Below are 23,267 nucleotides of genomic sequence, written 5' to 3'. Positions count from 1 at the left end.
ATCGTATTAAACGTCGTTCTTTTATGTTATCATTTCAAGATAGTAAATATATTATAAATTACAACATTGTCTAATTAAATTTGCATTTTTGATGGACATACAAACGAAAAAAAGAAAAGAAAAATATTTACAAGATCGAAATAATGTAATCGTTCTCTTTTGTCTAATGATAAAAAAAAACTCTAACAATCAACATGTCGGAGAAATGTTAAAAGTTCTTTTACGTTATTCAAGAGAATGCTTAGAAGATAAATCAAATTGATTAGAATTAAGGAGAGGAAGAAATAAATTAAGAAAAAAAAAAAAAGGAAAGCAAACGAACAAGTGAAAATAATTACAAAAAAAAAGGGAAATAAATATAATTAAAAAATTAACAAATTTGCAAAGTTCACTATATACGATGTCGCAACTATGATACAAAAACTAAAACATAAAAAATCTCGGGATCGTTGTAATCTATTACGTTTTATGTACTGTTGAACGGTGCATTCCATTTATTTTTAAGAGTTTAACCTTATAAATCCTTCGAGTAATTTATGTACAATATACATATATACGAAATAATAAAAAATAAAATAAAATAAAAAAGAACGAAATATCCTAATAAGGCTTTTAAAGCTACGAGGAGAGATTGTTTGAAAGAATGATTAGATTAAAACGATGAAAAAACTCGTGCTAACGATATAACAAAAACAATGTCACAAAACATTTACGCACGTAGCTTATATACATAAATACAAACATACATACTTCAAAAACTCATAAACTCGATATTAAGTCAATTCATTTGATTCATATATTCATTCATTAAGGTTAACCCATATATAAACAAAAAACAAAAAGAATGATAATCAATAAGAATTCTTAGAGAATCATATTCCATTTGATGTATGTATGTGATTATAAAATGATGTGTAAACAAAAAAAAAATAAAAAAATAAAAAAAAAATAAAAAAAAAAAATAAAATAATAATAAAAAAGAAATATAACGACAAAATGCCTATGGTGCCATAATCGAAAATTAAACCAACAGTTAACGAACATGATAATAATGATGATCGTCGATTTGGAAAATTTATTACCTTATTTCTCCTATCAAACTCAAACTAACAAATTTCGAGTCACGGATAAAAGAATGATTAGATAAGAAAAAATCCTTCAACTTTCAATAATCCTCGATGTTATACACATATATCATATAATAATATCGTATGACTTATATTAAGAAGACGATTAGAATATCAATCGAATTACTACTTATTACTATTACAATAATAATAATAATAATAATAATAATAACAATAATTATTATTATTATAAATTAATGATGACGATGATAATAATAATAATACGTTGAAATAATACCAAAAATTGTCTACTTTCTAATAAGCTTAGTTTAAAGAATGCTTAGATCTGTCGGGTACAGGCTGAAGAAGAATTATTTTCAAATGTATAATATAATTAGTAGAAATGTGCGGTTGACAAAATTAAATCTACGAAGTTGACAATTTTTCGATTTACCTACACGTATATATTACTCCGAACGAATTCTAATATAAATTCGAAAAAACGTAAATGTTTAAAAAATAAAAAAAAAAGTAAAAAAACTCGTTGAACAAGATGCAGCATGTAAAATAAGTACATAAAAACATGCATATATATATATATCACTTTTCTAATAATGATAATTATTATTAATAATAATATCATTATTATTATCATCATAATATTATCATTATTATTAGGAAAGTGTTTATATATTAAATACTTAAAAATTTACTCATTTTTTTTTAAACTACTTAATATAACCTAATCAAATATTTTTAACGATCTCGCGAAAACGTATACTTTTTTTATCATATCTTTGTTAATTTTAACTTATGTACAATCTTCATTGTTGGTTTTATCTATAACCTATTAATTTGATAATCTATTGTTACCTATTTTGATATTTTTTCTCTTATTCTTTTTGGATCCATCAATGAAATTTGTTAACGCTTATTTATGAAATACACTTTTATTGTAAGGATGTATTTAATAAATCATTATCAAAACTGATTATAATAATGTCAAGACTAGGTACGTTATTATTAATGCAGTGAATGATAGGAGTGCACATGATGCAAAAAAGTTCGAAATATATTAGATTAATTATTTCATTCAAAGGAATTAAATCGTCTTAGATTAAGGCACACACATTTCGCAATTTTCATTGAGATCATTCATTGTGATCTCTAATTGCATTTACATTATGATAAATATTGATTTATTAAGTGCTTTTAAACTTTTTATCCAACGTTCCATGTTACAATCTTCTATATTATATCCAGTATACATACGTATAAAAATAAGTATTATGCATTTGTAGATAGTTTCATATTTAATATACTGTACTTTGTTTCTCTTATATAAAATATGTATTATAATATAGGTATATATTATTGTTATTATTATTATTATCACTCGATGATATATATAATATATAATATATAATATATAATATATATATATATATTATATATATATATATTATATTTGTGCAAGATTAAAAGGTCATTGTAAAATCATGTAACAAAGTATAAAGATTGTAAATAAAATAGGCAATATTAACCTTTAAAAATATTATTTCTATTAGATGTGAAAGAGTAGAAAAAAGAAAAAACAAAGAACTATAATTACAATTAAAACTTTAATTCACTTGAATAGAAAGGAATCTGTTACACTATCTTTCATTAGACATTTCAATCTTATAAGTCTCATTCTCTTATTACTACAAACAATCTAACAACTTCGCTAACTCTGTTCTTATTTGTTGCAAAAGTTAAGCAATTAAAACAGTTATAATACGTTAAAATCTTTGGCATTATAACAAATTAAATGTATTCAATGATAAATAATGAAACTTCTTACTAATTAATAAATGAATCAACTTATATTCTAAGAAATTCCACAGGAAATATGACGAATAAAACCTATAGGTTAACTATTTCAAAAATTAATATTTTACAGTTTCTAGTATTCTTTAGAATAAAGAATTTTCCTGTGCAAAAGGTTTTTCTGCATAAGAACTCTGCAAATACGCTTCCATTCACGACTGGAATCAATAAAAATGATGTCAATCGACAAATACTGTATCATTAACTTACCAAAATAACCTATATTACGAAATACGTTTTAGGAATAATCAATCGATTACAACTGGCAGTATATATTTCCTCCGATTGTAATTTTCTTCATTATTTTCTTTATTCGACGAATCGCTACTTAATAATTAATAATTACGCATTCGAATTAATAATTCCATTTTCAATTGCACGCATATATCGTTCGAATTAAAATAAGTCAAATTTTATACTCACACATTGTTTTTATTATTATGAATTATCTTATTAATAGAATTCTCTTCTGCAAATATTTCGGTTACGTTACAACGCTTCATATCGAATGAAAATTTCTGAAATGATGAATCTTCACAAGCACACAATGTTTACTCCTTCGTCACATCCACACTTGGAGGATAATTCGTCGAATATAAGCTCGATATAAGTAGGCGTCATAAAAGCAATAGTACCGTTGTTTAGAGATTGGCATTAGTCATACTGAACTGATTCATAGAAGAGCGCCATACAAAGGAAAGCAACCTAGATGGAAGACTCTATAACTTTCTCCGTGTACACATAGAAAATGCTGAACGCGCCATCTATGAATGGATAGAGATCACTTCTTAATTTAAAAACTATATCTGGAAAGAAAACAAAGAGGAAGAAAGTACTTTTACGTCGACGACGTTACGAAAAGAAAATACAAATAAAAAATTGTGAATTATTTTCAAAACACAAACGATTAGAAACAAACGTAATCGGTCGAATACAAGATCAATGTTTTCACGTATTTAGTAGCTCAGATATTTTGAAGAATGTAACTCGATCTCATATTCACCATGTTACATATTAAGTTAAAGAGGAGATGATTCATCCGTAAAACGTTTGGCCGATACCATAGAGAAGATTTTGAAGTTGTTAGAAAGAAAGAGAAAAAGAGAAAGAGACAGAGAGGAGAAGAGTCGGTGGTCGAAGAAAGAAGACGAGACGATTGGTCTTGTCGGAGACGGCGAGGGGCCGCCGAGAGGACCGGGGAGGGTTTCTCAACGGAGGGGATCGGATCCGCTCGGTGGGCCGGCCGGCGGCAACCGAGGTGGTCAAGGAAGGAAGGAGGGAGAGAAAGAGCAGAGTAGAGTAGCGAAGAGAAGGAAAAGGGGAAGAGGAGGACGAAGCTGTTGGCGAACGGGCCTGAGTAGGTTGGATCGGAGGGGCCACAGCTCTCGACACATTGCTTCGTGACGAAGTATCGTCATCGTTTTTCGTTCTCGACAAATTTCTAAGATCGCGATTTTAAAGTTACGATTGTTTTCGAGAGATACGTTAATGTCGATCTCTTTCTATATATATATATATATATCTATCTATCTATCTCTTTCTCCTTTTCTCTCTCTCTCTTTCTTTTTCTCCCTCTTATTTACGAATGTCGTCACACGTCGCGGTGAAACTCGGGCTGTCGGATCGACTTACGCATCTATATTTATACGGACGCAGGTGAAAACGCGTTAGATAGATAGATAGAGACAGATATAGAGATAGAAAAAGAGAAAGAGAAAGAGAGACACGTAGGAATCGCGGATACGACAGGTTCGTCGTTACGACTCTTGACTCGCGATATACGATTCGAGCGCTCGCTCGCTCGACTCGCAGAGGAGTATAACCGACGTGCGTGCCAGTGTGTATCGGTGGGTGTGGGGGCAGGAGGAGGCCGAGAAGGAGGAGAACGGGAGAAAGAGGAGGAAGGAAGGGAGGGAGGGCGGGAGTGAGGGAGGGAGAGCGAGAGAGAGAGATACCTGTGGAGAGACGACGGCTGGAAACCCATAGTTGTGTAGTAGTAGCATGCTGCTGCTCCGTGGAAAAGGGAGTGGAATATAAATAATTGAGACTCTCCAAGATTTTCGAATAAAAAAAGAAGACACAAGAGAAGAAAAGAAAAGAAACGAAGAGTAATAAGAAGAAGAGGAATACCACCACCGAGTTCCTTCTCGCTCGTTCGAAAGTGCCTTTTCGCGCTTTTTACATTCGGCCCGTGGGAGATTCGCGTGGAGAGAGAGAAAGAAAGAGAGAGAGAGAGGGAGAGAGAGAGAGAGAGAGAGGGAGAGAGAGAGAGAGAGGGAGAGAGAGAGGGAGAGGGAGAGAGAGAGGGAGAGAGAGAGAGAGAAGTTTACAGTGGTGGTACTGAGTGTGCCTACGAGTGCGAGAGAGTGAGCTTACGAGTTTGCGGTGTACGGGACTCGTTGAGATGTCGTGGCTGCTCGTACTACGGACTTACGATTGAAGAGAGTTAGGTGAGCGAACGATTTTTAACGCGTTTGCGAGTACGAGAGGAAGAGGATAATATAACGGGAGGATGGCGGACGGTAGGAAGAATCCTTTCTGTCTCTCTCTCTCTCTCTATCTCCTCTGTCTTTCTCTGTTTCTATCTGTCTATCTATCTATCTCGTTTTTACGAATATCTTTCTCATTTTTATCTTCGTCCAAGATCCCACTTCGACCCACTTCCTTCGTCTTATCATCATCGTCGTCTTCGTCGTCATCTTCGTCGTTGTCCGTTTAGTATCTCTTCTCACGGACCAGATTACTTTGGACGATGACGTGCTCGCTGTTGCTGCTGCTGCTGCTGCTGCTTCTGCTGCTGCTGCTGCTGTTGCTGCTGCTGCTGCTACTCCTGCTCCTGCTCCTGCTCCTGCTCCTGTCGATCCTCCTCCCTCCGCGTCGATGACTTTGCGCCACAAGCGCGTATCCTCCTCTTTTATGTAGAAATGATAATCGAACGATCGTGTGCGCGAAGTTTCCTAGATCTCATTATTATCCCTAAAAATGAGAGAAAAAGATATACAAATTCCATTGGGTCACGTAGAAAGACATTCATTGTAAGTTACGTATGAGAAACAAAGTATAAAGGAAAGAGATAAAAGAATTTGAATTGGAGGGGCCAGAGGAAAGGCATTTTGTCGGAGCGCGTGGGAGGTCCTCTTCTCGAAAGTGCCTCTTCTCCTCTAACCACATTTTCCTTTCCATTTGGGTCGAGCTGCTGCTTACCTGAGTACCTTGACTCGGCTAGACTTGTGAGATAGAAAACGATAGGGGAGGATAGGGTGCAGAGAGAGAGAGAGAGAGAGAGAGGTCGCGCTAGAAGATCTCAAGTGACGTTATTATCTCGAGGACGCTTTTTCGCAGGTCGTTCGTTAAAACGTCGGTAGGTAGACCGGAGAACAGCGACAACAGCAGTCTCTCTTTTGACGTTGTTGGCATAATGCTGCAACGTGTGGAATGCGAGCGTGACGCCTTTTCCGCGCGAATGCGTTCGCGGATAAATCCATTGTCCTTGAAAAACGAGTCGGCGGCACGTCGTGTGGCTGTGTTGAAGCCGTTCGAAGAAAGGACTTCGAGATATTACTTAATGTCGTCGTAGGAGCGCTCGCCTCCTCGGCACTCGGAGATCGCGAGAGTCAGCAGACAGCTTGGCTCTGCTCCCACTCCTCTCCTTGTACCACTATATCTTTCTCTTTTTCTTCTCTCCTTCTCTCTCTTCCTGTCTCTCTCTCCCTCTCTCACCCTCGCCAACGCGAGCTCCAAGCATGCTGCTACATTAAATATCCCTTTCTCTCTCCTCCTACGTCATCGTTCGGATCTTTCCTCTTCTCTCTTATTCTTCCATACGCGATGGACCATTGTTTTTCAGCTCCTTTTTTCTTCTCCCGTTTTTTGTTTCTTCTTTTATCCTTTTGCGAACGGTCAGTAACAACGACGGACGCCTTTCGTCTTAGCGAATTTTGTGTTCCATCGTTCCCCGTCCGGGTTTATCGAAGCGGATAGCGAAAGAAGAAAGTTGCACCTCGCAAAGTTTTCGTAGAAACATTCTGAAAGAGAAATTCCATCGATGAAAAATCACGGCAATCGCGTAAAGATATCGTGTTACGCGTCCGTAACTTGAAAATAAGATATTTCGCAATCTTATGGAAATCTTAACCTTGGCGCGCGCGTACGAGAGAAACAACATTTGAGTTTTTCAACACGTTACAAAGATATTTATTAAAGCGAATGATTCACGTGTATAAGTGGACGGCGCTTCTTGTTAGTCATTTCTAAACGATTTACGCGGATTCTTACGCGAAACATCTGCGAATGAAGGAGGATGAATTTTGTTTACCGTATGATCCCTCGTCTCATTGTTTCCCTCGATACCGACACTCTCGATCATAAAAATGAGGAACGCGCGAAACCGCTTGGATCTTTGAAATACGATGCTCGTCTTCTCTTTTCCTTTCTTTTTTTTTTTTTTCCCCCTTTAAAAAACCTCTCCCTATATAATCCGCAAGAAAGGGAATGGATCCTATCGACTTTCGTAGGAAAGAAATTATCTGGACCACCCAAATCGTTCTCTCTGTCTGGTTTAGGAGGACAAGCGTTTATACTGCTACGTATGCGATGGACCACTCGGGGACGCCATTTTAAAAGTGGCGGGAAATCAAGGAATTCGAACAAAAGCAACGACAGTCGTAGAACCTTGCGACGATCTTCGTTTTCTATATCGTTTCTCTTCGCTCTTCCTCTCTTCTCTTCCGTCCGTTGATCTTCCACGTATTTTCGTCGAGCTATTTTTACCATCGCATGTTATATATAGAAATTTGCGTGAATGTTTCAGGAAAGGTAACGTCGGTGAGTGACGTCGTCACGATGCGCATGTTGCTACTGATAAGATTGACGTTAGTGACAGCAGGCGTGCTGCTGGCGAATTCAAGCGCGAGTCCAAACACGAAGGTACACCTACAGATCAATTCAAAGACAGGGAAACACATCGGCATCCAGGATCGCGAACAAGTGATCGCTGGTATGGAGGCCAGCCTCCTTTCCCTTTTAGGTTTCTCTAAAAGGCCTAAACCCCAGGGTCCGGTTTACGTGCCGGAATCTCTGCGAAAGCTTTACGTCCGGCAAAATTCCATTGGCGTGGCGGACATCGCAAAACCAGGCATTCACACAAGATCGGCGAACACAGTTCGTTCCTTCTTCCACGTCGGTTAGTATCCTTCTTAAGTTCCTTATCGTTGGACATGTTTCGGACGAGAAAGACGTTGAAGAGGTTTCTACGGCTAAAAGATATACCGGTCGGGCAAGTGCTTTTTCGACGGTGACTCATTTGCAGCTTTACGAGAGATCCTTTTTTATCGCGTGAAAGTTAATAGTCGGTGCGCGTGCGCGCGCAACCATGATGACGTAGTCCAAAAATAGAAAATAGAGCGACGTAGAGGTAGATCGTTGTCGTAGGTAATTTTCGTTATAGTCCATCCTTCCTTTTTTCCAGAGAGTGAACTCGACGAGAAGTTTCGCCTACCGAATCGATTTCGGCTCTCGTTTGACCTGAGGAGAATACCATTGGGTGAGAAGTTGCAAGCGGCTGAGCTGAGTCTCTCACGTATTGCGATAACCGAGGAAGATGAGATCGACTCTGGGCCAAGACATGGAAGAGTACTTGTTTACGATATCGTCCGTCCAGGCATAAAGGGACGAAGTATGCCGATACTAAGATTGGTCGATAGCAAGGTGATAGATCTGAGGAAAAACGCCACGGTCAATTTGGATGTCCATCCGGCGGTAGAAAGGTGGATGAAGAATCACAAAAGCAATTACGGTCTTCTCGTTCATGTGATGACTGGCTCGAAGAAGTTAGAGAAGCAACATGTTAGACTGAAACGTAGTATCGACGAACAGAACGAGACATGGGTGATCAATCGTCCAATGTTGTTCACTTACATGGACGACGGTAGATACAAAATGACGTCTGGCAAGCAGATCTTGGATAGACGTGCCAGACGGGCAGCTTTAAGAAAGAACAGACGAAAGGATGGCCGAGAGAATTGTCGTCGACATCCGCTCTACGTTGACTTCGCCGACGTCGGTTGGAACGATTGGATCGTTGCTCCTCCCGGATACGACGCCTTCTATTGCCACGGAGATTGCCCGTTTCCTTTGGCGGACCATCTGAACTCGACTAATCACGCGATCGTCCAGAACTTGGTCTACTCGACGAAACCGAGCATGGTTCCGAAAGCATGTTGTGTGCCTACGGCCTTGAGCTCGATAAGTATGCTCTATCTCGACGAGGAGAACAAGGTTGTCCTGAAGAATTATCAGGATATGGCGGTCTTGGGTTGTGGGTGTCGTTAGATCTGCATAAACTTCAAAAACCAATCCATCGAACTCTCTTTCTTTCTCGAAAGAGAGAGAGAGAGAGAGACAGAGAGAGAACAATTGATCGATGTTCAGCGATACAGACGCTCTTCTTTTAAGATCTTTAATATCGTATTTAAGGAGAAGGCTCACTTCTAACAGTCGTCTGAAAAAGAATATAAAGAATAAATTGTTAGAAAGAGTGAGAGACTGTCGAGTATAGAGACTTCGCTCTCCATAAGGTATATTTTTCTAATTCCATTCTCTCTAGACGATAAACGATTGTGAGAAAGTGTGTGTATGTGGTATGCCTGAGTGCGTATAATTCTTTCGCGTTTATCGCGGTTTCGATGAATAAAAACAATAATTTGCAACAATTTTTATTAAAACAAAAAAAAATACAAAACAAAAAAGCAAAAAAAAAAAAAACAACCAAATAAGGAAAACAATTATATATCGATTTGAGATATATAATATCCTTTGATTATCTTTATGATCTATTGGGAATATAGATCCTTCTTGTTCTACGGATCATAAGCAAAACTATAGACTATAAAAGAACACGCAAGTTAAAGAAGAAAAGTGCATGTGCCTATAAGGACTTTTTTTTGTTTTTTTGATTTTCTAACATAACATGCCGTCCTATATGTCTTATTTGATTTCATTCCATCTGCTTCTGTCATATTGTCAACGAAAGATAATGGAATATAACGAGCGTGTATCATTGTGGAAAGGCAGGAAACGTTGAAAGAGTGACGGCAGAATGAGTTGAGAAATGTATATCCGAAGGATAAGTATTGATTTTCTTGATCTTTGCGAAAGATCCTCTGGAAAAAGACAATATTATTTTTGTTCTCTCAAGCGTTAATATATATACAAAAATAATCCTTTAGTTTGATAACACAAGTTGATTCTTTCACAGCGAATATGTTAAAAAGCTAGGAAAGGTATCAACATAGCAATCAACGATAAATAATAATAATAATAATAATAATAATATTAATAATAATAATAATAATAAAAAAAATAATAATAATAATATTAATAATATTAATAATAGTAATAGTAATAATAATAATAATAATAAAAATAAAAAATAAATAAATAATTTTATATACACGCAGAGCAAACGAAATGACAAATGTGTGCCATGATCATGTGTACAACGTATAAAATTCAAAGTAAACTAATAATGAGAATAGAATATTCGTCCACATAGAACTGCGATACGTGCGCATATGCAATTATACTTAAGCGAACAATTAAAGTTTGCTTAAAGCATATAATGTATAATTATGTAGGCACATATAGAGAATTCCTGCCGCCTCAAATAAATTGTACCTGCCTACCTAAGGATTACTATTTATTATTTTTGCCAAAAGAAAAAAAAAATGAAACACGTGTGTATATTTGTACAAAAAGAAATGTGTTAATGATAAGCGTATTTGTAAAATGTGTAAAGTATAAGCAAACGATAGTAGGCGACGAAAAAGTACATGTAAACATTGTAAATAATGCATTTGTAAAGTATCATAAACATGTATATTCTATGATATATTTTTATCTGCTATAATATTTTACCTTATTCCCAAATTGTGCACAGTAGTATGATTTGAAAGTTATATGCGGTCGATTATTATTTGAACACTTATGTAACGCAAGTACTATCGAGCTAATGAATGCATTTAATTTTCAATAGAAATTTTAATATTTTTATATAGTAATAGTGCATATTTTTAAATAGTGATAATGCACAATAATTTGCCTGATATGCTTTTAAGTAACTTCAACATTTTGATTTTGATTCATTTTTACTTTTTTCTTTTTATTTACTCTTATTTGCTCTAAATAATATATAATTATTTTATCATTTTATGTTATAGATTGTTATAAATAATTACAATGAGAAGTAGCACATTGAAATTTAGTACGTCATTATATTTTTTTTTTTTATTTATAATTGTAATTTTAAATAGTCGTTTAAAATTATTTCCTTTGATTGTTTTAAATAATAATTTAATGCAGTAACAATATCAAGTTATCCGTAATGAAACATTACATATCCGTGAATGAATACTTTTAAATATAGTGACTGTAAGATGAAGTTGTATATTTAAAGGTTATTCAGCGCTGCATCGATTTTCTTTGAACACTACATTCAATGGTAAAAAAATTGCAATTACGACCTTACCGACGTTGGTATTATAGTTTATCTTTGGATTTTTTACGACTGTCGGTAAAAATGATTTTAAGAATACATCTCATGGTAATGTCATAGAACTGCATTACCATCACGAAATCTATCCGATTACGTAGCGCACTCTATAAGTTTCTAATCTTATGTGCATATACACACAGGCGCGCATGCACATTCAAACATATAAAAAATTATAAAGTAATTGCGATTATATAAATGATGATAATAATCCTTTATTGTAATCGCGATAAACATATTTACTAAGTTACTTTTATTTCTCCACTGGGTTATATTTTATACGATAAATAAAATTGTTAAAGGCTTTGCAAAAATTTCTATAGATAATGTTGTTTTTTTCTTATTTTTCGAAAAGAACCTTTATCATTGATCACGATAAGCGTAGATTACAGCACTAACGCCATAAAAGTTATTCAAGATCGATCAAACGTATGGTTATTGCATTATCTTCGTTAGAAACTGCACAGAACGAGATAGCAAACAAAAAAAATGAGAAAATAAAATTTCGAATAAAATAGAAAGAAACAGAAGAAAACCTCGATAATATCCACGCTATTGATTATTACTGTTGAAACAAAAATTCTATTCTCTCTTATATGAATCGGTAACTATAATTTCTTGGAGAAATTAGTTTGGTTTTCGTTTGTTTCATAAATATTCAATGAAAATTTCGAAAATTGATGAATAAAAAATTATTTAAGGTATCAAGGTACTATAGGGTTGCTTGTACACATAAATACAGATATTAAAAAGAAATATTTATCAGTGCACTCATAGCGTACACCTTGTTCGGGAGCACTTGTCCGCTAAGCCTGAACACTTCATCTCAAGGGTCTCTTGTCATTAACAAATCATAAGGTGCAGCCGATTGTCAAGTAGTAACAATTAGTGATTTATCTTTCGTAATGAACACTCCAATGCAAATATGAAATGCCATTAATCCCTTTTGCATCCGTAAAGAAAAAATCATAGTATAAGTCGAAAGACAGTGTCTTAAAAACAAGAAAGAGAAACATTTCACAATCTTATTCATCTTTTTTTCCCAAACTACTTTCCAAGTTAACAATTAATCTATCAACAATATCCTGCAACTTTATCAATGATAGAAAAGATTATTTTATTAATACACTAATCGATCTTTCTATCTCTTTTGAAATCTATCTCTATCAGTTTAGAAAAAAGAACACATTATTAGTTCTCTATATCTTGGAATCATTACACGTGTTAGATACGATGATCATTTTTATTATCGTTATATATACGTGTATACTTGAACTCTTTTAGCTTAAAAAAAAAAAAAAATTTTTAAACTTAACAATATAAAATATAAATTTATTGTTAAACCTATATAAAAAAAAAAATCCAGCATGTTCATATCAATAGTAACAATATTTCTGTATCTGTTATATTAAGTGTTCAAATATAATCACCCTATCGTTCTTTATTTATCATTACGAGAATACATACAAACGATAACAATATCGATTGTTGTAATTGCAAGTAATAGACGTATCGAGTTTGACGAAATAAAGACTTTGGTATTTGGGCCTCCTTCCTGTGTTACGGCTGACGGTAGTCAAACTAATCTATATAGGGTGTTATCAAATAGATAACGTTGCCAGAGTGCCTATCTGGAAGCCATATTTTTGATACAATGTACAGGTGATCGATATATCGCTACATAGTTCTCAGTAAGTTGGAACAACTAAACGGAATTGGTTGCTTAGAAAGCAAAATGATCGGATATGAATTGTCTGTTGCTGTGATAAAACTAAGTGATGCTTTTTGAAAGAACTATAGACCTTCTAATCCGAGACACGATCATTATTCTATAATTGCGCTAAAACTTTAACTACCGCGGGAACTTTTAATTTACGAAAGTATCGTTAATTTCAAAAGAAATAAAAGAATAAGAAGAGAAGAGAAGAGAAAGAAGATGGCAACTGGATACGACGATTGCTATGATGCTTCCTGGCACCTCATACCACCTGACTATGTCAGCAATGAAGAAGACTATAGGTAAAGATAAAAAGATATAAATCGAAAGAATAGATAGATAGACATTAAGATAAAATTTAAATGAATATATATATATATATATATACATATATCGATTAGTATATCCGATTAGGCGAATAGTACCGGAAACGAGTTTAAGGACAGTCACGCACATTGGTTGGATCCTTTGGCGTAGAGTGGTACGCCTTGTTACACGGTTGTAACACCTAAGAACTATAAGGGCGAATGTGTTATAACACCTGTTGGTTTCCACCATAAATTTAGTATTAATCGTTAGCGATTATTTCCGTCTTTCTCTCTCTCTCTCTCTCTCTCTTCCTCTCTCTTTATCCAATGAAATCAACTTATCGTTTTAACACGACAAACTTGAAACTGCTCCATTTTACTTTGAGAAAAAAGGTATGGATTCTCTTAAACGCTACTTAAAAAGACGTAAATAGATCTAACTTAACAAGCTGTGCTAAGTTCAAGTCACGTTTCCTTCTCAGCGTGTCCAAGATACTTTTTTGAATGAAGAAAGGTGTCAAGAATGACAGAAAGAATTCTTTCGAAGCTTTTCTTCTCTATATGTTTGTCCAAAGGCCTATTTATTTGTGTGTATATGTGTATATGTTCGTAGTAAGCGGACCGTACTACGGACAGTAGTACTACGTTCATTCATGGATGGAGAGCCGCTCGATCCTTTGTAACGAGTTCATGAATGAACGTGTACTACAGCATTTTTCTTAAACTACACCTTAACCCTCCGATATCCGGTTTTTTCATTCCCTCTTATTCTTCAACCAAAAGGCAATTTTCTTTAACTTTTCGTTCCAAGAAATCGTTCATTTACTAAGATAGTTTCTACACACACACACACACACACATACAAATTATTCCCTGAAAGTGTGTAAGAGATTTCATTACAATGGGGGGGTGTTATTTTTAAGACAATCTTTAATTCATTTCTAGATCTTTTACGTGTAGCGTATTAGAATTTTCAGGTCGAAAATTTTAAGCCGTTTTATTCAAAAGAAAATTCTAAAAATACCGTCAAAACTTCCGGAGAAGTTATTTTTAAAATTTCTCGTCTCAAAGTTTCTTATGCTTATTATAGATCATTTTAATGAGTCATTACGTTATATATAATAAGGTTCTTATTATATGTCATATCAATAACAGTTCATTTTCTTTAAATTTGGAGACACGCCTTATCCAAACAAAATTAATACTTGTCGTCTAATTCTCAAGTACTGTACCTGTTCTCTTTTGTAAGTAAATCTCTTTTCAATGATAACTTTATTGCAATATTGTAATGGTAAAAGGTACTTGAGCAAGTACTATGTTCAAATAATATTCTTTGGTGGTCGACTGTGGGTGGACACTCGAAACGAAGATACGAAGAATGCTTTTGACAAATTCAGGTGACGATTCCGAAACGTGCCGACTTGAATGAAGGTTCATCCATTTACGAGATATTTCTTTCTATTCAGTATTAACATCACAATATCTGTACCTGTCGGTCAAACACCTGAGACTTCCGACGGTCACTTATTTATTGTTAGTACGTGCTCACGCAAAACTCGTCGAATATTTCGAGTGGCTCACTTTCTTTCTCTTTTTTCGAGTACAAATCTTTCAAATAGTTTACTCAATGATACATTCTAAATAATTTGCTATTTTAACAATGTCACATCTCATCTTAAATTAAGTTAAAAATGAAATAAAATTTGGATTTCTTGCCACGTAAAAGCCACAACACTTACTTACAAAGCATAATAAATATATCTGAATTCTATTTTCTTCTAAACAAAATAATTATCCCAATCCTTAATTCGTAAATCTAATTGGATACAAACGAGTCTGCAATTCTAATCTTTCGAATCTAAACTCGTTCTAAAACATTTTTTTAGATGATGTAAAAGAAACAACGATAATTAAAACTACGTTATCTTACAATAAAATAAAACAAAAAGAAAGTAGGAGTCGCATCCTTGCCAGTAAAACAATGACGCGCAGACAAATTGGGTTGCGTGCTCGAAACAAGTTGGCACAGCTATCGCCAAACAGTCGTGGGAGACTGGCAAATGTTCCTCGATTGCTTGAACCTCCAAGTTCTTCATTTCTCTCTCTCTCTCTCTCTCTCTCTCTCTCTCTTTACCAACGACTAGGAACGAGGCTCGAAATTTTTCCAGGGTTAACAACAGTAGGAAAGAAGTGGAGAGAAAAGAGCGTGAAGATAATGAAAGAAAGAAAAGAAAAGAAAAAAAAAATAAAAGTGAATCTCCTAAACTCGATTCTAACTGAGTTAGACGGTCAACCACTACAGTAACGAGCTTTCTTTCGTGACTCACAGAAGTAACAAATTTTCTTTCTCTTTTTCACATTTTTACCCATATTATACGTATGTACATATTAGATATATGTGCGTATATGTGTGTTCTCTTTTTCTATATATCAAGAGAATTTTAGAAGGAAGTCCAAAGAACGATTAGATTCAGAGCCTTAGGAAGCTTTTTGACTTCTCTGAAAATTCGACAAAAGATCCTATGAATGGACCGGAAATTCGCTTGATCCTCTCCCATCTGACCTGTTCCTTTTTCTCTTTCTCTTCCTAAATCGAATAACTTCGAAGATCCGTTTTCTCCGTTTCCCTGTTAACTTTACGATAAAATACATGCACACATATTTTTTTTATTTTTTCTTCTCTCATTCGATAAAATCTAACAGCAAATATCGACTTTTCTACGCTAGAAAGAAAGAACTACGCTATTAACCTAGTTTTAGGTATCGATAGACCTCGATCTAATAAAACGACAGGTACAATGAGTATGTGTGTGTGTGTGTGTTTGCGTGAGAGAGAGAGAGAGAGAGAGAGAGAGAGAGAGAGAGAGAGAGAGAGAGAGAGAAAGAGATAATAAGAGGTGAACAAAGGGAAGAGAAAGAGAAAGAGAGAGAGAGAGAGAGAGAAAAGAGAGAATGAAAAAGGAAGAAGAAAAAGTACGAAATGACACGGTAAAAGCACCACTAATGTTCTTCCGCATTAACACTCGAGCTAAAGTATACTTCTCCGTGAAAAAAGGTCCCTGATCGATGAAGCCAGCCGATTGGTTGGCTAGCTTCGAGCTTAGGAAATCGAGGTCCTGAAAAGCATCGACCTACCCTTGCAGGGATCGACGTTTCTATTGGCTACTACATTGCTCCACCCCCTTTTACTAAGTTACCCTGGTAACATCACTGGTACGAAGCTAAAATTACACATGACTCTCTCGACTGCTTTTTTTTCAATTTTTCTACTCAACTAAATAATTTCACAAAATTAAATCAAACCAAATTAAAACGAACAAAATCGTGATCTCTAAAATCCTGATATTTCTCTTTTTTTTTTTTTTATTTTTACCTTAACAACATAATGATCAAATGTGAACTTGAAAATCTGTCGATTATATAGAATAAATTTGTTCTTAAAAAAGAAAAAAAAAAAAAAAAGAACGGAGGAGAAACGATAGATACTGATACTGTATAAGATCAATTTCCATAAGGGGTGGAAGCAATGGATTCGTTGGCCAAGCGAAACGAGGGGATGAGTATATAAAATCTCCGCCCCTTTTCGTAGAACCGCCCCTAGCTTCGAGGGTGCTTCAGTGAACGAAACGGAACGGAGGTAGGGACACTAGCGGTCAAGTGTTCGTCGAGTACACTCAAAAACGACAAGAAGAGTCCTTCACCTTTTGCGAAAAGGGACTCGAGAGACGAGCTACTTAAAAGTAGGCCGAGACACTTCGTCAGTGAATACGTGAAAATTTGCGAACCGTTCGGATCGGCTTCGTATTTATTTGTGTATTTGTGTGTCTGCGTGTATATCTCTGTGCGTGAGTGTATCTCTGTGTATGTGATTTTTTAATTTTTTCTTTGTATTTTCTTTACGTTTCAATTTGGTGACATACTGAGCTGATAATTTAAAAAAGGAAAAGGAAGAATGAGGAATTGTGAAGTATTGCATCGATTCAGAATTATGGGATCAAGGTGTGTTTCATTAAGAAATTGTAAAAAGAGTGCTCAAGATGAAATTATTTTCTAGAGAGAAAGATTTGAAACAAATTTTGGAGAGATAAAAAAAGATAAAAGAATCAGGATTTTCAATAGAAGAAAAGTAATTCGTTTGACAGGTTCCAACATTAACAAGAGTAGAAAAAGTGCGTGAAGATTAAGACGGACAGTTCTTTAGAGGTCTTACAGAAACTAGAAGATAAAAAGAGAGAGGAAGAGAGAAACAGAGAGAGAAAGAGAGAGAGAGAGAGAGAGAGAGAGAGAGAGAGAAAGAGAGAGAGAAAAGGTAAACAAGGATTAAATCGAGTAAGGATTTGAATGGAAGAACTGTGATTAGAGATGTTCCAAGAATATTAAAGACCCTTGTAAGCCCTAATCGAACTTTCAAAATGGCGGACAAGAATAAAATTCTGCCCTGGCCACTTCTACCCTATCCAGCTAGTCTTTTGAATCACGTTTGGTACAGTCAACTCGCATTAAATACTAGGTAATTCATAGATAAAAAAATTCGCATGTTCTCGGCTACTTTTTTCATTGATTAGTTTCTTTTTCTCCATTTTATAATATCCTTTAATTATTTTTAAAACATTCGTAACGTAGCACGTAAAATATAATCTTTACATAATCGATTAAATATATCGATAGGCCCACGAATTCTTACACGTGTCTTCGGCAAAGTTCTCATATCGTTTATTTTTTTTTATCTGATCAAGTATCCGTTTCGTTATCGATATGAAAACGAAACGTAGCTCGATCTTTCGATCTTAGCTTAGATCCGATTGGAATCACGGATCAATATAAATTTATTTCATTTATTCTAAGAAAAAATCTTTCGACATTTCACAAATCTTTGAAATAAGATCAATGTCATTATGTGTTCCAAATCTTCTTATCATAAAACAGGTTTATTTAAAAAGTTAAATAAAAATTAAATCGACCGCGTTAGATTGCAGCAAATCTATTAATATATAAATAAAAAAATACATGTGCAAACGAGTGTAGCTAATATAAAAGAGAGATTTGAATGCTGGATAGCAAGATAATTCTGATATTGATGAACGAACGAAGCAAATTAAAGTTTATCGCAAAAAAATTTGTTCTCGAAACATTTCTTATTTTACAAAAGCGATACTAGCGAACGTGTCACGATAATAGGTAGTTTGGCTTAAGGAAGAAACGAAAAAGATATTTTCTAACAATGAGCTAAAAGTAGCAGGTATTTTTGCGAGTTTTTCTTTTTAATCGGATTTTAGAAGAAGCTTGTGTAGCTTCTTGACGATTCCTCACGTGGCTTTTAAAACTTGTTAGACAATTTTCCAGAGATTGAATTGGATCGACTTTTTGAGCAATACCCTTCTTAATCCTTTTTTGAAAGTAAATAAAAGCCAACTTAAAAGATTATCTTTTATTTTTTTATCCTTTTATTTTTTATTTTCTTTTTATTCATTTCTTCAATTTATTTTCTTCCGTTGAAGCGAGTAATCGTACTGAGCTATAGTCACATCACTTGATATATATTTATAATCGTGATCGTACTGAATATATCTTCCATATTTTTGTTTTAGAATATTAGAAAGTATGAAAATGCCGGCTAGAACGTCAGGTTTTCACATAAGTGATATATTAGAACTAAACGATGCTAAACCATCTCAAGAAGAGAACGAAGTTCAAGGTAATAAGAAAATTTTGCAATTTTCTTAATGTCCAATCTTAAAAAAGATCCATACAATCTATAAAAAATATTAAATGTTGTAGTACAATCAATGGTATAACTATTGATTATGTACATATAACAAATTTTAATCCAAATATATATCCAATCCTAGCAAATGATCTACACGATCTATAATAAATATATCGAATACGTTATAGGAAGCACAACTGTTCTACCGACGGCGAATGACGTTCCATCAGCCTATCAACAATTTTTAGAACACACGACAGCAGCCATGTTACAACCAGCGATGCATGCGAATCTTAATAGGGGTAGTTTGCCACCACCACCCCCGGCATTACTTGGCTGGCCAAGTGGACCTACAGCTTTACCAACGACACTACCACAACCTTTAGAAGAAGTAAACAGTAAGAAAGCTATGTGAACGAGTTAGTACGAATTAGTAGGAAAAATGTTGATTTCCATTCGTTTCGCAAGGGTAGCTACCTAGCTAGCTAGCTATCCCTGCTACCTAATAAATAGGGGTGCCGAATATTCGCAGGCGGGACGCGAGCCGTATTTATTTAGAAGCCTACAATTGGTCCGCTCGAGCTAAGCAGGATCTAATGGTCCTATAAAAGGTGCTTGTGGCTGCTGTACCACGATTGGCGAGCAAACCAGGACAGATGTCTTTTCGGAGGACAGATGCGTTCACGAGCCCTCGATGAATCCAAATTGTCACGCCCAAAATGTACTACGTTGCCCTATCCCTTTGCCCTTCGTGTGATTTTTTCCTTCTCTTTCTCTCTTTCTCTTTCTCTCTCCCCCTCTCTCTTTTTTTCTTTCTCTCGATCTATCTGTCTTCTTGTACTCTCTTCAGGGATATAACTTAGCGTACTTTACACGACCCAAAAATTAGACCGTTGAAAATATTAGGGATCCTTTGCTATCACAGTGAATCGCATCGATCATCTTTCTAACAGAAAAAATTGATTTCAATTGCAATAACATTAGAATGACGAGGAGAATTTTTTTTTTAATATTTCTTACTACCTTTGATACTATTAACGATCCTTTCCTATTACGATTAATCACATTTTACAAAAAGAGAACAACGAAATCTAAGTTAATTTCGTTAGCATTAAAGTGCAAGAATAATTTTTTAATAATATCTGATCACATTTTGTTAAAATAAAAAAGATCTAATTATTTTTCCAATAACGCTAGAGAACAAGAGGATTTTCCAAGAAACATTTTAATGACAAATCTTAGGTGTGAGGTAGTTTAATTGAAATCACAGAGAACATAGTATTAGAAGTAGAAACTAATCTCCCATGAAAATGATATGGTTAATCCCATAGGGGATGTTTCAGAGTGTTTCGGCATCAAATAGGCTTTATATTACTTCGCACCCTCTCCCTACGGAAAGGACACGTTCCACAAAAGCATATTGTACGATCGCGAAAGCCACGATACTTTGGTCTACATTGAATTAGTGAGTCTTACGGTCACCCTATCAGAAGCCTATCACCCTTACGACACAAACCATAAAACAAATAGTAACGAATCTAACAAAAGAAATTCGTCCCGCCGAATTTTCCTAAAGATTTTTCTAATGAAAAGTAACTTGTGTGATCGCATAAGTTAAAAAAATGAGTTCGCTCGAGTCTCGTAAAACGAAACGTTTGAAAAAAAAAAAAGAAAAAAAAATCAATGCCCTTCTGCATCTGCTGCCAATCATCGTTAAGAGCTTTCGTGCCAACTCGAAATGCAGCTGCACTCCTTTACACCTTTCATTATCGAGTCTAGCATGATGTATGCATCCAAAAAGATATTCCCTAAATATATACCAGTTAAATTTACGATCTAATTTTTTACATAGAAAATAGTTATACCGAAATTATGATCAGTTTTGAACAAGAGAGTTAGAACTGCGAACAGGTTTTTTTGATAGACACATCGAGATTGAAATTTAGAAAAAAGATGTCATAGTAGCAAGAATTTCATGATATTCGTCGAATCTCTTGAGAAAAAACATGTGAAGGAACATCGCGTGTTGTATTGTGCTTGCAGTTCTTCAACAACCAGACTCGACGAGTCCAGCAATATCAGAGCTATCCTTCCCGTCGCAACAAGAGAACAGCCACGAGTCCAAGGACGAAGAGTCACAGGATTTCGAGGAGGAACATCCGAACGGTGAAACGCAAAGTCACGAGGCTGAACATAAGAAGAGGAAACGACGAGTATTATTTTCTAAAGCTCAAACTTATGAGCTTGAGAGAAGATTTCGTCAACAGAGATATCTCAGTGCGCCGGAAAGAGAACACCTAGCATCGATCATTCGATTGACACCAACGCAAGTTAAGATTTGGTTTCAAAATCATAGGTATAAAACGAAACGTGCGGCAACTGAAAGAGTCGAAGCTGGTGGAAGTGGTTGTTCACCAAGAAGAGTAGCAGTTCCAGTGTTAGTAAGAGATGGTAAACCATGCCAATCAAAACTGATGGAACCAACGACTTATCCCGGGAATGGTCAAGTGCCTATGGCTCCCTACATGCAAAAACCATACTGGTGGTAAGACTTGATCGATTAACAAATATGTGAGGCCGCATTGGCCTTGACCAGCTTCACAAACCTCGTCAGATCTAGTCAGGATTAAGAAGTTATCAAGGAAGAATAGAAAGAAGTGATGTTCTGAGAGATCCTGACTGAAAATCAATGAACAAGGATTCATTTGTTTCATTTATTTCACCAAAAAAACCAAAGAGAATTTATTTGGGACGATTTAAATAATTAAATGCTCGTCTCGTATTAAAAGAATTCCTGGCGAGAATGTGATCTTAATAGTGCGAATGGAATGAAATAATAAAAAAGGAAAATAAAATAAAATAATAAAAATAAAAATAAATAATCGTGTAAATTCGATCTCGTATAGATGAATGTGTAATGACTCTTAATATCTTCGTATAGGACATAGTGTGATACGTACGAATGAAAGTTCAACTTTATGTACTTTAATTTGTCTTTTTTTTTTTTCTTTTCATCAACAAATTGTCTAAACGAACATTAGGAAAAGAACAATATGAGAATGATATATCAATCTAATTCAATTTCCATGATTGAAATCTCTTCGAAAGATCGACATCTTTGTGATCCATCGTTTCTACGATTTTTAATTGTTAATGTGTAAAAAAAAGAATTGCCCAAGTTCGTCCTTAAATAGTCTAATAGATGATTATTTCAGTAGATTGTGTATATATGTACATTCTGTATAATACATGGTATAAACTAATATATATACATATACATATATATATATATATATATATATATATATATATACATATAAGTATATATGAGAAACATATTTAATAAATTCTAATCCCAAGAAAATACATCTGATATTATTCTTATCACTAATTCAATGGCCGACAGTTTATTGGACGACTATCTGTCGAGCCCTTTAAAGGGCTACTGTGCGCTTCTTTTCTCCTTTCCTTTCCCTCTTTCGATGCACGTCGGAAGCCAACGTAGCTTGAGTGACAAGCTTCCGGTTTCCGTTTCCCTGCAGCCATCTTGTTACCGGTTTAGATTTCCTGAAGGCACCCTATCGTGCTTTGCTAAGGGTCACTAGCCTTTTAAGACGATCTCTCATATACAACGAATTGTATTTATTTAAATCGAGATTTTATTTTGAAATCATGCAATTTTTTAAATTTTCTTCAAACAAATTCTTATCAAAATTCCCACAATAACGGTCCACACGAAGATATATTTCTTTTTTAGTATGTTTCAAATTTTCTTTCTACACATATACAGACACACTTTTTGATATTTTCTAAATCTCGTCTAATTTCCTTCATTTTTATTAGAAAAATTCTAATCAAACGTTTCACGATAATAATCTACATAGAGAGAAACATTTATCCTATTTTTTTGAGAAAAATCTATTGAATTGAGAACACTAAAAACTTTCCAGATTTCCTATAAAAGGGATCAAAGATGAGCCCCTTTAACATTTACTATCTCTTCTCGTTATCCGAAATATATAACGAGAGAGATGACGTAGCGAAGTAAATG

The 23,267-nt window shown here is 34.8% G+C and overlaps 2 protein-coding genes and 2 long non-coding RNA genes across 8 annotated transcripts; 2 read left to right on the top strand and 2 right to left on the bottom strand.

Moving 5' to 3' along the window:
- Positions 1-2,670: 2,670 nt before the first annotated feature.
- LOC122635520 lies at positions 2,671-22,526 on the bottom strand. Its single transcript, XR_006328692.1, has 2 exons — positions 22,495-22,526; positions 2,671-4,458 (listed from the first exon to the last, which is right to left on the bottom strand). It is a non-coding gene; the product is annotated as an uncharacterized LOC122635520 (long non-coding RNA).
- Positions 4,861-10,824, top strand: LOC122635513 (protein decapentaplegic-like). Of its 3 annotated transcripts, none has more exons than XM_043825814.1 (3): positions 4,861-5,386; positions 7,747-8,118; positions 8,404-10,824. In XM_043825814.1, exons 2-3 carry the CDS (start codon positions 7,779-7,781, stop codon positions 9,264-9,266), a joined length of 1,203 nt encoding a protein of 400 aa, XP_043681749.1. In that variant the 5' UTR covers positions 4,861-5,386; positions 7,747-7,778; the 3' UTR covers positions 9,267-10,824. The 3 variants fall into 3 exon arrangements, with proteins under 3 accessions (XP_043681749.1, XP_043681748.1, XP_043681747.1); XM_043825813.1 differs by having other exon boundaries at positions 4,861-5,458; XM_043825812.1 differs by lacking the exon at positions 4,861-5,386 and having other exon boundaries at positions 7,706-8,118.
- LOC122635521 lies at positions 5,452-7,398 on the bottom strand. The gene is made up of 3 exons (XR_006328693.1): positions 7,252-7,398; positions 6,141-6,961; positions 5,452-5,912 (listed from the first exon to the last, which is right to left on the bottom strand). It is a non-coding gene; the product is annotated as an uncharacterized LOC122635521 (long non-coding RNA).
- LOC122635516 (homeobox protein Nkx-2.2a-like) lies at positions 13,165-22,497 on the top strand. 3 transcript variants are annotated; one of them, XM_043825830.1, is made up of 4 exons: positions 13,165-13,503; positions 19,098-19,204; positions 19,405-19,614; positions 21,260-22,495. In XM_043825830.1, exons 1-4 carry the CDS (start codon positions 13,421-13,423, stop codon positions 21,763-21,765), a joined length of 906 nt encoding a protein of 301 aa, XP_043681765.1. In that variant the 5' UTR covers positions 13,165-13,420; the 3' UTR covers positions 21,766-22,495. The 3 variants fall into 3 exon arrangements, with proteins under 3 accessions (XP_043681765.1, XP_043681766.1, XP_043681764.1); XM_043825829.1 differs by lacking the exon at positions 13,165-13,503 and adding an exon at positions 16,908-18,019 and having other exon boundaries at positions 21,260-22,496; XM_043825831.1 differs by lacking the exon at positions 19,098-19,204 and having other exon boundaries at positions 13,408-13,503; positions 21,260-22,497.
- Positions 22,527-23,267: the final 741 nt, after the last annotated feature.

The sequence above is a fragment of the Vespula pensylvanica genome, chromosome 18 (assembly GCF_014466175.1).
Source record: "Vespula pensylvanica isolate Volc-1 chromosome 18, ASM1446617v1, whole genome shotgun sequence".
Taxonomy (NCBI): Eukaryota; Metazoa; Arthropoda; class Insecta; order Hymenoptera; family Vespidae; genus Vespula; species Vespula pensylvanica.
Note: the sequence above shows the minus strand (reverse complement) of the source record. Positions and strands in the feature narration are given on the sequence as shown.